Source organism: Chaetura pelagica, unplaced genomic scaffold (assembly GCF_000747805.2).
Source record: "Chaetura pelagica isolate M959 unplaced genomic scaffold, ChaPel_1.0 scaffold530, whole genome shotgun sequence".
Taxonomy (NCBI): domain Eukaryota; kingdom Metazoa; phylum Chordata; class Aves; order Apodiformes; family Apodidae; genus Chaetura; species Chaetura pelagica.
In genome coordinates, this window is record NW_009951793.1 from 364,416 (window position 1) to 380,403 (window position 15,988).

At 46.1% G+C, this 15,988-nt stretch overlaps 1 protein-coding gene across 1 annotated transcript; it reads left to right on the plus strand.

Moving 5' to 3' along the window:
- Window positions 1-1,661: 1,661 nt before the first annotated feature.
- GTPBP1 (GTP binding protein 1) lies at window positions 1,662-14,419 on the plus strand. Its single transcript, XM_010004164.1, has 11 exons — window positions 1,662-1,769; window positions 4,116-4,296; window positions 5,334-5,682; window positions 6,128-6,251; window positions 8,180-8,294; window positions 8,746-8,890; window positions 9,029-9,211; window positions 10,012-10,147; window positions 10,717-10,895; window positions 11,414-11,611; window positions 13,168-14,419. The coding sequence occupies exons 1-11, from the start codon at window positions 1,664-1,666 to the stop codon at window positions 13,258-13,260; spliced, it is 1,809 nt and encodes a 602-aa protein (XP_010002466.1). The 5' UTR covers window positions 1,662-1,663; the 3' UTR covers window positions 13,261-14,419.
- The last annotated feature ends 1,569 nt before the right edge of the window (window positions 14,420-15,988 follow it).

The following is a 15,988-nucleotide window of genomic DNA, read 5'->3' on the forward strand; positions in this document are numbered from 1 at the left end:
TGTGTGACCCTAAACATCCAAGGAAAGTGTTGCTTTGACTGCTTAAACCTTCTAACAAGCAGTTGCTGTATGTGCTTCAGTCTTCCAGGTGTATGTATCACTAGAGTTCTGCAAGATGCTTAAATTTGTGGGGGTTTTGGTTCTCTTGCACCCTTCATTTCTAATAAAGGTCTTCATCACCTGTGTAGTAGTAGTGAGTGGTGAAGGTGGCTCCTCCTTGAATACACATTGTGTTAGCTGTGCCAGCGAGTCAGGCTGCCTTAGTAAGAGTGTTTGGGCAGGCTTGAAGATGCAATCATTGTGAACTGCTGTGAGCCACATCTTTTAGGCAAATCTAGCACAGATTTCAGAGTGGCCTTAGTGCGTAGTGGTGGGAAGCACATCTTTCTGTGCAGGACTGGAAGCTAATGGAAGCGTGGATTTTGGTGAGTGTTGTAGTGTGGCACAGACCTGCCTGCCCAAAGGGCTGTCGGTGGGCAACAGCCTTTACAACTCTTACTAAAAGTGCCCTTTTCACAGCAATGCACATCTCAGTTGCAGCAGCTCTTGAGCCACTGTAAAAGAATGTTCAGAAGATTTGTAACCATGGAGGCAGCCAGAAAGCAAGTAGTCCATCAGTCCTGAATGGGTGATTAAGGTCTCCTTGGTCTGACACTGTCACAACACCACTGTGGTCACTTTGTGTGAGTGTCTTCAGCTTCAAGTCATTCAGTACAATTATGAGTGACACAGGTTTTTTCCAGAAATGGTGCTACACCATTTTGTTCTAAGAAAAATCCTTCTTGAAGCACTGCCTTGTCCTCGTTTCCTCTGTTCACTCTTTTTGATGCCTCTGCAGGGAAGGGCAAATGAAGTTGTGGTTGTTGCAGTAGCTGCAGTCAAAGCTTGTTGGTAGCACAGTTGCTGGCTTTCAAAACTGCAGCTCTCTGCTGGTGAAACGTTCAAATAGGCTTAAACTACCTGAAGTTTTGTTAGGACTTTGAAAATAATGCTTATTCATGTTTTCTCTTTCCCCTTTGCCCCTCAGAAAACAAAAGGGGAGATCACAGAATCATTCTAGTTGGAATTCTAGTCTGGTCTTTAGGATCACCAAGTCCAACCAGATCAAGTATGTGAAAGAGTTGTGAGATGCTTTAGGTTTTGGTGCCTAGAGGTGTTCTGCAGTGAGGTCTGGCTGGCTTCTTCTGCCTCATCATACTTTGGGGGAGCAGCAGCATTCTGTTTAGTAGTGGCTGTGGAATACTCATCTGAGGAATATCTTTGGAGAAAATGTCTCCTCCCCTTTCTGTTTTCCTTTCATGGAAACACGTATTACGCAGAGGTAGAAGTGGCGTGTTGACTTACATGTGGCTTTTAAACATTGGTTACTTCTTAATGAGTTGCTTGGTATTCTTACTTGCTTTGAAGTATATCTTCCAACATAAATGAACTGGGAGTTCAGGCTAATAACCCTGTCACAAGGAAATGGCTGTCAGCAAAGCTGGGGGAAAAAAAAACCAACAACAAACAAAACCAAAAACAGAGCACCAGAAAGTGGTCCTTGAAAATAAGCCTTTCTCTTTCAATAAAGCACATGGATTGATTATCCTTGTAACTGAAGCTGGTTTTGAAATTGCTTGCTTGGTATCTGCAAATGGATATTTAAACTTTTTTCCAGCTGGTGATGGTGAGTCCAACTTCAGAGCAGTATGACAGTTTGCTCCGTCAGATGTCAGAGAGGATTGATGAGGGATGTGGGGAGACCATCTATGTCATTGGTCAAGGATCAGGTGAGTATAGCTTCCTCAGGAAAAAAACAAACATTAAAATTGTAAGAAACACCTAGTTCACCTAACTGGGCTGCTGCTGAAGGTAGTACTTACTTTTCCAGAATAACTTGGAAACCTCCAAAAAGTTTAGCAGAACATGTGGGACAGGTTCTTTTATTCTATCCCATGCCAGCAAGATACGTGTAGCTGAGCTAAACATATTTTTTTGTATAAATCATGTATAAAATTCTGTTTGGATATAAGGCATAAGTTGTCTAGGCACACCGGGAAAAGAGGAAGGATCTGAAATTATGATAACAGTTTGAGTACAGACATCCTGAATGTCTGATGGAGGTCTCGTTTCTGTCAGTTTTTGTTCACTTCTCCATTGTAAATAGCAATATTTACACAGGAATGTATTTGAGATATTTCAGATAGCCAAAATACATGCTGCTGACTTTCTTTCTTAGTGTGTGTGTCTGTACTATGGAGAGAGAGGCTTTCTTTTTCACAGCATGAGGCCTTTATTGTCACATTAACTTGAGTGAGACTGCCATCATTTGCCTTTGCAGGTTTTAGCAGTTAGCAAAGGTAACCCTTTTTGTTCTTTTTCACAATTTGAATATTTGCATCTCATACTGGTAAAATTATATGGAACATGGCCCTGCTTTAAAATTGAAATTTATTTTCTGAATATGGAAAAATTGTCTATGGCTATCGTAAAACTAAAGGCATGCTGCAAAGAGATATCTGCTGGACATCAAATCAGACATTCTACTAGTTATTATATTTGAGGAAGAGTACAAATGCCATGTCGTCAGTGCCAGGGCTGGCTGAGATAATGGAAGGAGGGAGTTGTGGTACCTCAGAACAGTGTGGTTTTGGTTGGGTTTTTTTGTTATCTTGTGAAGCAGCCAACATAGAGGAGAAGCTGGGATTAGATGACCAGTTGTTGTGCAGCCAGTATCACAGGGGTAGTGCCCTTGTGTCCCAGAGAGCTTCCCATGTGTAGTCTGAATTGTTGGTGTATGGGATAACCACATCTGCAGGGGACATCTAGATAGTTGGGTTAGTGACTCCTTTTTCTCCTGGGATACCTTATGAGGGTGTTAACTGGTGGTTGTTGGTACGATGTACTCAGAAGTAGGCATTTGTTTCCTAAAACTTCATTTTGGCTTACTGCATAGTTGAGGAAGATGGCGATCTCTTCTATAAATTGGAAAAAATAGGCAACTGAAATAAATCTTGATATACCTGCCACCGTCCCTCCTTCTCATTCACTTGGAGTGGCTGTGATTCTGATCATCAAGAACTCCCACCTGAGATGACAGAGAGCAAGTGAAGGCTGCCAGGAGGCTGGCTCACCGCTGCATCAGAGTGACCCTGCCCTTTCTGCCTTGGCTCCTACCCTCCCCTATCCTGTACTACTGTGTAGTAGAGCTGTGCACTAATTAAAAAGCTGATTAGTTCATGCAAACTGCAGTTACTGCTTACCAGCTGATGAGTCAGCCATGCGTATGAATGCACACGCAGCAATGGCTTGTGTCATGCAGGTGCTATGTGGTGTCCACCTTTGTTCTTGTGGATTTTTTTTACCCAAGGGATGATTCTGGCCTGAAATCTACCAGCTTCTCAGCACCTGCATTAGGAGAGAACCTGAGAGCTGTGGTGACCTTTAAACGGTCTAGGTAGTTGCCATGGGCTTGCTCTGACTGTCAGCTCTTTGCTTGGGTGGGCTGTTCAGGGGCCGCAGTGCCTCCTTGGGTTTTTCTGGCCTCCTGTGCTGTCAGCATTTCTTCCCAGTGCCAGGATGAAGGCAGCAAAACATGCCAAAAACATTGTTTCAGCTGTGGTGCATGGAGGCTAAAGAAATTGCTGCGCAAGCCAGACTTGCAGAAAAAAGGCACTTGGGATATTGTTTTATAAAATAAGCTGATTTTTTTAATTGGTTCCTCATTCACTAGTTAATTGTGGTGATATTTCAGTCAGAGCTCTCCTTCTGCTAATGCTTTATTGCAATGTGAGAGGAGATGTTTCATCTGACTGAAGGAAATTGCACGCAAGGTACCTTGAACATGCAAAGAAAGGGAATTAGACATTAACGTGTCTTTCTTGCCAATCCCAAAGTATTTGCTTTTAGAAATCATGAAGAAAACTCCTAGATGTAAGATGGTGCTTTTCTAGTATCTTTTAACACTAGAGTGAAGACTATCTTTTTTTCTTCCTGGGCTTACTCTGTGTAGATGCCTGACACCTCCAGTGCACAGATAAATTCCAATGTCCAGGTCCCAGGCAGAATGACATTGCCACTGGCCATTGCCAGGTGGTCCTCACTGACTGTCCTTTGTCTCCTCAACATCACACTAGACGGGACTGAGTACGGTCTGAGCGAGGCAGACATGGAAGCATCCTATGCCACCTTGAAGAGCATGGCAGAGCAGATTGAGGCAGACGTGATCCTCCTGCGGGAGCACCAGGAGGCAGGGGGCAAGGTGCGCGACTACCTTGTTCGGAAACGTGTGGGTGACAACGACTTCCTGGAGGTCAGGTGAGGAGCCAGGGTGGAGGTAAGGTTAGTCAGCAGCCCAGCTGCATTTTTACCCTGTGAGCAGTCTGTTGTGCTGAGCCAGCAGCTCCAATTTAAGTCTGGGTGTTGCAGCCACCCAACAAAGGCAATTGGGCTTGACCGCTCCTTGCTAATGAAATCGCCTTTTTGTTGTTGTTGCTGTCTCTACTGTGAGCAAACTGACTGTGGAGATTTGCCTGTGTTTAACTAAGGGCTGTTGCTCTCTGGGTGACAGCTTTTCAGTTTGGGCATCTTTTGTGAGCTGGAATCCCAATAGGGAGTCACACGTGCATGTGGGTCTGTATGTGTGTGCGCATGTGCACACTGCTGGTATGCAATATTTTTGACTAAGGCTTCAGTTCTATTCCAAGATTCTGCTGATCCAGGTCACCTTTTAATGGACATATAATAGCCTGTGTAATACAACTGGAGAGATTGCCCAGTCCTGGACAGAATGAATTTCCAACATTTGCCAACAGCCATGATAGCCACCTTTATCAGCGACAAGGAAGGAGGTTTTTCCCTTAAAACATTTTATTGTTGTTTGACCTTTTCTGGTAACAGCAATACAAATTTCTGTGCTCTCTCTCTGGCAGCTGGTGCTGTTGCAGTGGGACAAATACAAAAAAGGCAGAGCTATTCTAGACCAAGTTGGGATAATTTTTTTTTTTTAGTTGCCAAAGTATAAGTTGGATTGCAGAGACTGGAGGTTTGAAGAGAGAGATTCTATATGGCATCAAGCAAAGTCAGGTTCGGCTGACTGTGATCTGGACACCAGTGACATTTACAGAGCCTTCCACATCCCAGTCCCCAGAGCCTGGGATCTCCCCTGTAACCTAATCGCTGTGAAAGGATCTTTGCTCTGCTTGTGAAGGTCTGATATATTTTCCAATCTCTCTTTGAAGGCTGGGGAGAAAAAGCTAGTTGTTTGCAGGAGCAGCAAGGTTTTTCTCAGTTTTCGTTTGTTTATTTCTTCAGGTATCAGATTTTACCAGGTTCCTACTTTCTTTCCCCTCCAGGGTAGCAGTGGTTGGCAATGTGGACGCAGGGAAGAGCACACTGCTGGGTGTCTTGACACACGGCGAGCTGGACAACGGCCGAGGCTTTGCTCGGCAAAAGCTTTTCCGCCACAAGCACGAGATTGAGTCAGGCCGCACCAGCAGTGTGGGCAATGACATCCTGGGCTTTGACAGCGAGGGCAACGTGGTGAACAAGCCTGACAGCCATGGTGGCAGCTTGGAGTGGACTAAGATCTGTGAGAAATCCACCAAGGTCATTACTTTCATTGACCTAGCTGGCCACGAAAAGTACCTGAAAACCACTGTCTTCGGCATGACCGGCCATTTACCTGACTTCTGCATGCTTATGGTAGGTGGTGAGAAAGAAGTTTAGTACCTGCAGGAGTGAGGCTGTTCAAACCTGTAACAGCCTCAACTTCTTTCCTGTGGCACGGTTGCTATGGGGTTGTGGAGGGAGGCAGCATCTCCCAGAGGTGGAGAATAGCAGCCGCTGTGGGTATCTCATCAGGACTCGGAGGCAAGTGCCCCAGGACTGCCAGTCCCAGACCGGCCCCGTATGTCTGGTTCTTGAAAACTAAAAGATTTTTAAACTCTACAAAACCTTGTTAAAATGGAGGAGAAATGAGTCCTCAGCCAATGTCCAAGAGCATTTGAAATGAGCTGGGTCTGCTTATTCAGTCCCAATGAAGCATCTACAACCTAATCACAGCCTACTGCGTGTCTGACGCAAGGCCTTCTCTGTAACCTAGCTCAGTGCAGGAGAAATATCACCATGTCTTGTATCCCTGGTGTAGGTTGGCAGTAACGCTGGGATTGTTGGAATGACCAAGGAGCACTTGGGCCTGGCACTTGCACTTAATGTTCCTGTCTTTGTTGTGGTGACCAAGATCGACATGTGCCCTGCCAACATCTTGCAAGGTGAGTCCTACAAGCTCTCTTCAGGGCTGTACTTCTCTGCTTGGGTTGAGGAATTACTAATGGAGGAAAGATGCTTTATCTGGTTTTGATTGGATCTTAAACACCTTCCAGAAATCTATCCTTTTCCCTTGTCCATTTTGCAGGCATTTCATTCGTAGGCACTATTTCAAAATTACATGAGTTGAGGGACGCAGCTTGGCAACCCAAAAGTGCTTGATACAGGATTTTGCTTAATCAAGCTCTGAGGGAAGAAACATACAGCTGAGGTTGTGCCTTTGCTTTCTCTCTTGAGTATTTAAATGTGGAGCAAAGGTCTGGAAGTTATTTTGAAAGCTTTTTTCCTCCTTGCCCGCAGTTGGAATGTGATGTTAAGCTGTGATTAAACTTGTTCTCCAGCAGCTGTTAGGTGAAGGCTTACCTGGGCACTTCTCAGATAGGCTGGCATAACTACAGCAGCTCCTTCCTCTGTCTGAACACCCAAACAACAAACAATAAATCATGGTTCAAAGCAGGTGCATATGTGGGGTGTGGCAGCAGGACTGGACTAGACACAAAGGAGGGATGGCAGTGACCAGCAGGGGCTAGCAAATTTTTTTGCTCAGCAGCAGTTAAAGGAGCACCTCTAACCCCAGCAGTGTCCCTATGCTTGATATTTTATATCAACCTATGCTTGATATTTTTTCAGGCTGTGACCAACTCTCACCTTTAAAAATCTCTTGATGCTTTTCTTACACCTTCAGGAACATGCTGTGGTTAATTGGAGCAATGATTGTTTTGATAATCAGTCTTAAGGATCAGGAAAGTGAATGCTCCTAGTACTGTCTGTGGTTAGTTCATTGTTGTAAAAATCCTAGCTATGTTCCAGGTAAACAGATGCATGTGATCAGAAGATAATCTAAATGTCTCTGTAATAGATGTTTGGCACATACATGTAAGGCCCAACCATAAGATAGTAACTGGGAAGGAAAGAGAATGTTTGGCCCAGGGTGAGGAGAGAAGAGCTGCTCTTGGGGGAAGACACTCCTGTGTCATGTTTGTTTACATTAAACGGACACAAGATCTGGCTGAAGTGTATCTGTGAAGAGCAGATGGCATGATTAGATGTTTGGGTTTCTGTATCCAAAACATCACTTTCCCATAGGTAATAATTTGTTCACAAAACCCATCTAATTGGATGACAATTACAGGATATTGATTTGATCTTTAAAGCCTTTACTAGCCTTTTTTTTTTCCTCCTCATGTATTTTAAGGCACTTTGCAGGAGGCTGGTGCTCCTGTATCCAGTAATGCTGCTGCTGGCTGACAGATATAAGACTTAGAAAATAAATTAAAAAGAGGCAAAGATCAAAGTAGGGAGCCATGAGATTTGTCCCAAAATACTTCTTTCCAGATCTGGCCATTTACACTGTCCTAGTCTGTAATGATGATCTTTACCTCTTTCCTGTTTCTCTAAACCTTCTAGGGCAGGTTGATTGCCAGGGAAAGTGTGTTGAGTTTGGTTTGGTCAAAATTTCTTGCTAATTCACATATTCTCTAATATTTCAATTCCTGAGTGCTGCTGGTTTTCATTGAATTCAATATGAAAAACCCTTTCTAGGAAGAGGAAGTACCTTATGACCACTTAAAGCTACTTAATAGAAAGCTATAAGATGTCTGCTTCCCAGCAATGCACTTGCAGACGCAAACATGTATGTCTGTTCACGTGTGGTGTCACTTGGCAACAGGCTAGCTGGCAAGAAATGCAAGATGGAATGACTCCTCAGTCCCACCTGGGCTGTAGCAAACTCAGTCTCACTCACGCACCTTTAGCCATCTTCTCCTGTCTATTTGTGGCAAAAGCACCAGTCTCCCTTTTGGGGAAAGACCCACAAAAGCAGTTTGTAAAGGCGGGAGATGCTGCCCTAACAATATTCATTTCACCCTTTAAGAAACCCTGAAGCTGTTACAGCGACTGCTGAAGTCCCCAGGGTGCAGGAAGATTCCCGTGCTGGTTCAGAGCAAGGATGATGTCATTGTAACAGCCTCCAACTTCAGCTCAGAGAGGTAACGGGAGGAGAGGAGAGTCGTTTCTCTTTTAATCCTATTTGGAGACTGGGTGAGAAGATTCAGAAAGAGAGTCCCTTTGTCTAGATGTGTGAAGGTTGCATCTGCCATGTGGTGTGTTGATTCCATTAAGAATGCGTTGATTCTGAGATTGAGCTGCTTGTGTTCCCCTCTCTGAGGCAGAAATGAGAGGGTGCTTCTGGGCAGTCTGCAGAAGATGGCAGGGTTTTCAGCTTCCTTCAGCCCTGGAACCTTACACCTATTCCTGAATGTCATTAAAAGACAGAGGCAATGTAGCAGGTTTTCAAACATGGGGTATCGTGCATCTGACTGCTTGCCAGGCTCTCCCTTCATAGTGCTGTGTATTGAATTCAGTCCCAAGATTTTCCTACACGTGGAATTCCAGGCAGGGAAGTGAACTAACTTCATTTTCATCATTTTTGCTTTACAGGATGTGCCCGATTTTTCAGATTTCAAATGTCACTGGGGAGAACCTAGATTTGCTGAAGATGTTTCTTAATCTCTTGTCTCCACGGACCAGTTACAGGGAGGAAGAGCCGGCAGAATTCCAGATAGATGATACTTACTCAGTCCCGGTAAGGGGCCTGGAGTTTGGAAGAATTTTCTACTCTCTCTCAGATTGAAGAGGCATCTTCCCTAGAGGAGGGAGTTCTAGAGTTCTTCTGCTAGCTTGGTCAGATAACCCCAATTACCTTTTCTTCTTTTTGGTACAGGGTGTAGGAACAGTGGTGTCTGGGACGACGCTGAGAGGCCTAATCAAGCTAAATGACACCCTGCTGCTGGGCCCAGATCCCCTTGGCAACTTCCTGCCTATTGCTGTCAAGTCCATCCACCGCAAGAGAATGCCCGTCAAAGAAGTGCGGGGAGGCCAGACTGCCTCCTTTGCTTTGAAAAAGGTGAGCTGATCTGCTCTAGGCTCTCAGAACAAGAACCACCCTCCCTATTTCAGAGTGCTCTTGGAGTTCAGCTGCAATCAGACTGCTTCTGCAAGCCTTGGCTGCATTCAGATCCCACAGAACCTCTGTGGTCCTGTGTCCCCGTTGCTCCACCTGGCAGCTGCCAGGTAATAGCAGTGGGACCCCAGGCAATGAGGAACAGGGTCGAGGAGATGTGTTATGAAGCAGACGCGCTACTAGAAAAGTCTTCTCTTGTGCTACAACTGCATTAGTAGCCTAGGCAGGGTATTTATACTCTTCCTCTCAACTTGTAGAACCAGCTGCATGATTTGGGGTTTGAAAATTAGCAAAATTTGATGCAATTCCTCTAGTGAAAGTTTTCTGTCAGTAGAAGCTGCATGGATTTCAAGGGGCTATAGTTTAAGCTCTACCAAACTTCCTGTGTTCAGTCTTGCAATTTTGTATTAACAGACATCATGCTTTACCCATCTGCTTGGGTAAAGTGCAGTCAGGGTAGATGTTTTGCTTTTAAAGGATTAGTGAGTTAAAACTTCTTTGTCAGTGTCCAGCATTCCCAGCACTCCAACTAAAGCTTCCTGAGAAACTTCAACCAAACTTTATTTTTGCAACCTTTGCAGAACTTCAGTACATACTGCTAAACAGCTCTGGCTTTGCCTTTTGGTGAGCATGAGCTAGTGTCTGTGAAATCCCTTAGCATCCTCCTGGATGCAGTCAGCCACAGAAGAAAATTTCTTCCCTGGAGAATCCCAGTAAGGTTTTTTTGCTTCTCTGCTTTTCAGATCAAGCGTTCCTCCATCCGGAAAGGCATGGTAATGGTGTCACCACGCCTGAATCCACAAGCGTCGTGGGAGTTTGAAGCAGAGATTCTGGTGCTCCATCACCCCACCACCATCAGCCCACGATATCAGGCCATGGGTATGTGTCTCACTGTTGTCCCATCTTTGTTTCCCAGTGGTAGCAGTTTATATCAGCTGTAGCCTGAGATAGTTTTTCTCCTGATGGCTCTTGTCAGCCTGAATTTGAGACATAGTTTCTGGCGTGAGCTTTCCCAGCAATGTATTGGAGAGAAGAGTGGGAGCTGATAGAGGAGCAAAGGCTGAAGGTAGAAAGATGAGTGACTCCAAGTGTACTTGGAGCCTTCCTGAGCTGGATCTCCACGGTGCAAAGATTCTTCAGCTTCAGATTCTGACTGAGAGACTCAGGTCATGCCCTCTAGCCTGACTGCTTGGCTTGTAGGATTCTGTTGAAGATGCTTCATGGTAGTCTGTGTTTCAAGGCAACTGTTGTAGCTCATATGTGTTTTCTTCCTGAGGACTGAACAAAGGCAGCCATGTGACCCCTAGAGTCTTTGGTGCACAGCAGAGTTTTCCATTCCAAACTCAGCACTGTTCACCGCAGGCTAGCGAGAGCTGCCTTAGGTGTGCCTGAAGCTTATTCCCCGGGTGGCACTGGCCCTTGACAGCCTCTGTGTGTTACATCCCCAGTGCACTGTGGCAGCATCCGTCAGACGGCCACGATTCTCAGCATGGACAAGGACTGCCTGCGGACGGGGGACAAAGCCACCGTGCACTTCCGCTTCATCAAAACCCCCGAGTATTTGCATATAGACCAGCGTCTGGTCTTCCGTGAAGGCCGCACCAAAGCTGTGGGCACCATCACTAAGGTAAAAGCTGAAGAGTCCAATTGTTTTGGGGGGTTTTTTTTGGCTACTTTTGGCACTGAGAAAGCCAGCAGGAGAATCCACGTAGCTCCTCTGGAAAATTGAGGGAAGAGAGCGTCCTTCAATTACAGATGTCAGCCCTGACTTGGGTTGCAGATGACTGGTGTGTTTTGTTGTGTGGTTGGTCTTAGCTGGTGGGAATGAGGGGATGTGAAGGTGGAGGGTGAGCCTGATGCCTCTAGTTCTTATGGCGCAGTCTCTTTCTGACAGCTTGTACCTGGTCCCGTTGAGTCATATTGAGGTGGGCTTAGTGTCACCTCAGCCAAGTGGACCTTTCCACTGTCTAGAAGTTCCTGATGGCAGCTCAGGAGCCTAGATTTCAGTAGCTGCTGCTGCATGCTTCTCAATGGCTGTTGGTATCAATTCTCCCAAAGCTTTTTGTTAAAAAGCAGCATTGAACCTTGCCATGTTGGCCTGTTTTTTTTAATGCTGATTTTGGCTTCTCCCTTTGTAATCTGCAGTTACTCCAGACCACCAATAACTCGCCAATGAATTCCAAGCCACAGCAGATCAAGATGCAGTCAACTAAGAAGGGAGCCGTTACCAAACGAGAGGATGGTGTTCCCCCAACTGGGACAGCAGCTGGAGGTCAAACAGCTGGGGATGAGGCCCCCTCAACAGCCGCAGCACCACTCACACCTACTGCCCTACAACCGTTGGTAAGTGAGGAAAACACCCCGTCTGTCCTGGATTCTTCTGTTGGAGGAAGGGCACTATAAAAACACAAGCATTATCCCCTCATACCCTTGAACTTGCCTTCAGGCTCCAGATGCAACAGAAACACATAGAAATGTAACTAGTCTCACAGCAGAAATCAGAATTCTCTGGTGACTGGTTGACTCCTCATGGCTGATATTTCAGCACTTTAATGTCCTGGAACAATTCAGGTTGGACTTCAGTGAATGTCTAGTCTAACCTCCTGCTCTAAGTGGGATTAGCTGTGAGGTCAGACCAGGTTGCTCAGGGTTTTATCCAGTCATGACTTGAAAAGCTCCAAGGAGGAAGGCTGCACAACCTCCCTTGGCAACCTGTTTCACTGCTTAACTGTGCTCACGGTGAAGAGGCATCTCTGTATACCCAGTAGCTGAACTAGTGAAGCATCTAACAGCCAGTCACAGAATAGGTCTCTGCTGTCTGAGAGAGAGGTGGAACAACCCTACACTAGAGAAATTGCAACCTAATTAGTAGTATCAGTAGGTTGTCTGTCAAGGAGGGAGGATGGAGATGTTGAAGGAGGAGACACTTAGCTCTTTTGAGATAAATTTATCCAGGTGTTTTGTTGGTTAGAACTTCTCAGCTCATCTTGTCCCAGACTGGTATCTAACCTTTCTGCTCCAAAAGGAATGGAAACTGTTCTAATTGCAGTCTTTGGGAACTATTTGTCAGCTTTAGTACATGTACTTACCTAATAAGTGAAAGGTTCAGGAACTGACTCTGTCAAGAGACTTTGTCGCTGTTCCCTCTCGTAATTTTAGCTATTTTAGTTGTCATTGGTCAAATCTCACCCTCTTGAACCAGGCTGGCTTCTGAAAGAGGAGACACTGACAGGGGTTCTCTCCCTTTGCATATTCCTGTGGCTTATTACTGATCCCCCATCTCCTTGTTGTAGCATCATTTGTGGTTTTAAGTAGTGCTCCCAGCTTGCTTTTTGTTCCGTGTCCCCTCCCCAAGAGTCTGTGTTGCTTTTGTTCTTGCTTACCTCTCCCTCTCTCTCCTTGCTGCTTCCCTTCAGCCTGCGCTGGATGAAGAGCCCCACGTCCGTGAGGGCAATAAGGTATTTGGCTGCTTTAAAAGAGATGGGTGGGCTGGCTGGCCTGAGGCTGGGAACAGAGCGAGGTTATCCAGAAAGCCCTGGTAGGGAGGTGGGGGACTCCCCTTTCATTCTCCACAAAGCCAAGGGTGCTTGAGGCCTTGGTTTCCCAGATGCTGACCCCATAGCACCTGCTGATTCTCCTGGGAGAGCAAAGCGTTCAGAAAAATTGGGAAATTGGGTTCTCCCCAGCTTGAAGGGCTGAACTTCATGGTGTACCTGTCTCTCCTCCTTCCTTCATGGTGTCTTGTCGGCCTGATCTCCTTCCTGCAGCGGTAGGAAGCTGGTCAGTCACAACTGCGCTCCTGCTGTCTGGGTGTCTGTGTAATCCGTCTGGACTCTGCTGTGCTTGATGCTCTGGTTCAGAGATTGCAGCGCCCTGAAGTGTGTCTTCTTGTTTTTCAGTCAAAAGTTGGAGGAGGAGGCCGGCGACGTGGGGGTCAGCGCCATAAAGTGAAGTCTCAGGGAGCCTGTGTGACTCCTGCCAGTGGCTGCTGAATTTCTTACTCCTCCTCCCTCTGAGGAATTCCTTCCCTTCCCTTCATTTCTTATCCAAAAGATCCAGAGCAGCTTGAACCAAAACCCATCCCAGCTGATTGGCTGCAGAAGAATCATCCCTCCTCCCTGAAGGAAGCGATGGAGAGGAGCATAATTTATAAGCTAATGAAGGTGATAAGACACCCAGAACTGAGTAACTGACACCTTCCTCCTTCCCCTGTTGACACATTTTTGTACATCATGGGCTTAGTTTTTATTCTTACTAGTTTTTATTATATTTTGTGTGCATGAAGATGAGAGGAGAGTCTGGATAGAACTGCGAAGAGCCAGTTAGCTGCCTCCCTCCTCCCTCCCCCCATTCTGTCCACAGGACTTGCTGCTCTCCTCCTATTTGCTGTCTCAGATCCAGGCGTTAGCAAACGCCTGAAATTCCAGATTTGCAAAGGTTAAAACACGTTGCTTAGGATGGCTCCATAGGGCATTGTTTCCTCACCACTGTTGCCCCGTGCCAAATGTTTCTGGATTCCCTCTGTCTTAAACTATTTCTAAGTGGGTTTCATTTAACCTAGTGACTGAAGTTTGAAGGAGATGGTAAGAAAGTTCATTAGCTGGAGATCTAAGAGGTAAACAAACTGGAAAGCAGTTCTTGATGCTAAGGTGAGGAATCCTATACCAAATATCCTTGTCAAATACATTGATAGCACTTAGTATTTTAATTAGAGATGGAATTAAGTGGGTAGTCATTTGTCCATCCTGTCCCTCTTCCCATCATGCTGCTTTTCCTGTTGTTTGTGCAGTGCACATTGGAGCAAATTGAACCTGTCCCTCAAGGTGCAGCAGCTCCACTGACAGTGTTAGGAATATAGTGCAGGAACACTGGGTCTGTCCCTCGAGTCAGGGAAAGCCTTCTCACCTCGACAGACAGAGACCACAGGTGGTGTAATATACCTTTGGAACAGTGACACTGGTCAAACATGACCTTCCCTTGATTTTGTTTACTCCAAGAGTTCCCAGACTTCCTCTGGAACTCGCTGCCTAAACTTTGCCAGGGCAGAGGTAAGATTTGTTTTCTCCCTTCTTGTCCAAAGAGGGCAATGATGATTTGGTACCAAACGTGATGAAGGGCTTTCAGGTTTTGAAGTACATGGTAATTTTTATGATGTTTTAAGATGATTGATTTTTTTTTAAGATTTTTTTTTTTTTTAAATGGCAAATTCTGGCTTCTTCAGGAAGGCCCTGCAAAGATGTCTGTGTATTAACTTGATAAGTTATCATGTTTTTTTAACCCTGGGTTGTGCAAGTTCTCAATTCCCTGAGTATTTTGATCTCTCTTCTAACCCTGCCTCTTTGCTTGGCTCCCGTGAGGACAAGAGTCATCCTCTGATGGCTTGTGGTGAGCTGTAGGAGCGTGGTGGTGGTTTGAGGGAGGAGGTGGCAGCCTCAGCAAATCATGGCTCTCCCCAGCAGGTGTGGTCAGCCTCGGTTTCTTTGAGGGCTTCCTCCTCCAATGAAGGACTTTTAATTTTAATGAGAGGGAGACTGGAAAGTTTCTGTCCCACCTTAGCGGGCTGTTCCTGTTTCTTGCTCTGTGGCTCCTGTGTGGCATTCATTCCAGTTCACCTTGTGCTTCGAGGCAGGCTTTCAAACTGACTGACTGACAGCAAGCTCAGGGGAGGAGGGCACGTCTCCCAGTGCCGGCACCAGCACTCCAAGAGCATTAAGCGGCGTGGTGAGGAAATGGGGTTTGGAGTCGAGGGTACTTTGCCTTAGAGACTGCAGTGGCCTGAGCATGGGTGGAAGCAGGGAGGCCAGACAGTCCTTTCCAAGCTATGTGCCTAAATACCAGCACTCTCCTGGTGAGGGAGGAACTACAGGCGGCTACAACACTAATAGCACCCGCATTGTGAGGGGGTGTGAAGTGTGGCTGAGCAGGGCACGAGGGCCTGGTTCGGTTGTCTTCTGGCCCTGGAGCAGCATTAACCTGCATCTGATTTCACTGCTTCCAAGGGGAGCAGGGAGCTCCAGGCGGTTTTCTTTCTCCATTCCCTGTGCTCCAAATGAAGGAGACTGCCAAGACTGGAAGAGGGTTTACTTCAGTTTGTGCAAAGGAGGTGGTGTGATCTCTCTCTTTTGTGACCAGCATTCAAAGATCACTCAGGCTGGTGTGATCTATAAAATAAATTTTAAAAAAGTTTGTTCCAAGTTAAAGGATGTCTTGTTGCTTTTTGTTCCTCAGGAAAACCAGCAGTTGCTGCTTTCACACCAGGCCAAGCAGGTTTGCCTGGCACCATGCTCCTTTGTTGGCCACCAGCAGAGAGCTGTGGCTGAGCCTCTGTACAACTCCAACAGCTTTTACTTTGCCCAAGTTGCAGTGCTTGAAGAACACTTGCATGGTGGGGGCTCTCCTGTGCGAGGTGTATGTGTATGTGTGTGTGAAGAGGTTCTAGAGCAATCTGGGTCCAAGTCTATCAGAGGTCCTTTGCTAGAGGGTGTTGCAGTTTTACCACATTACTTTCACTGCCTGCACCAGCTTGTGCTTCCCCCTGCCCTTGCTGTGTATTTGAACTCACCTGTTTCTGTAAATACAGTGGGACTCTCCAGGGCTTGGAATGGGCCCTGTGTCCTCAGTTGATTTGAGGCGTGTACAAAGGCTTTTCCTGCCCTGCATAGCCCTTTCACATATTAAGTCCTGGGCTGAGAGCTGAGGCACACACCCATGCAGCCCCTC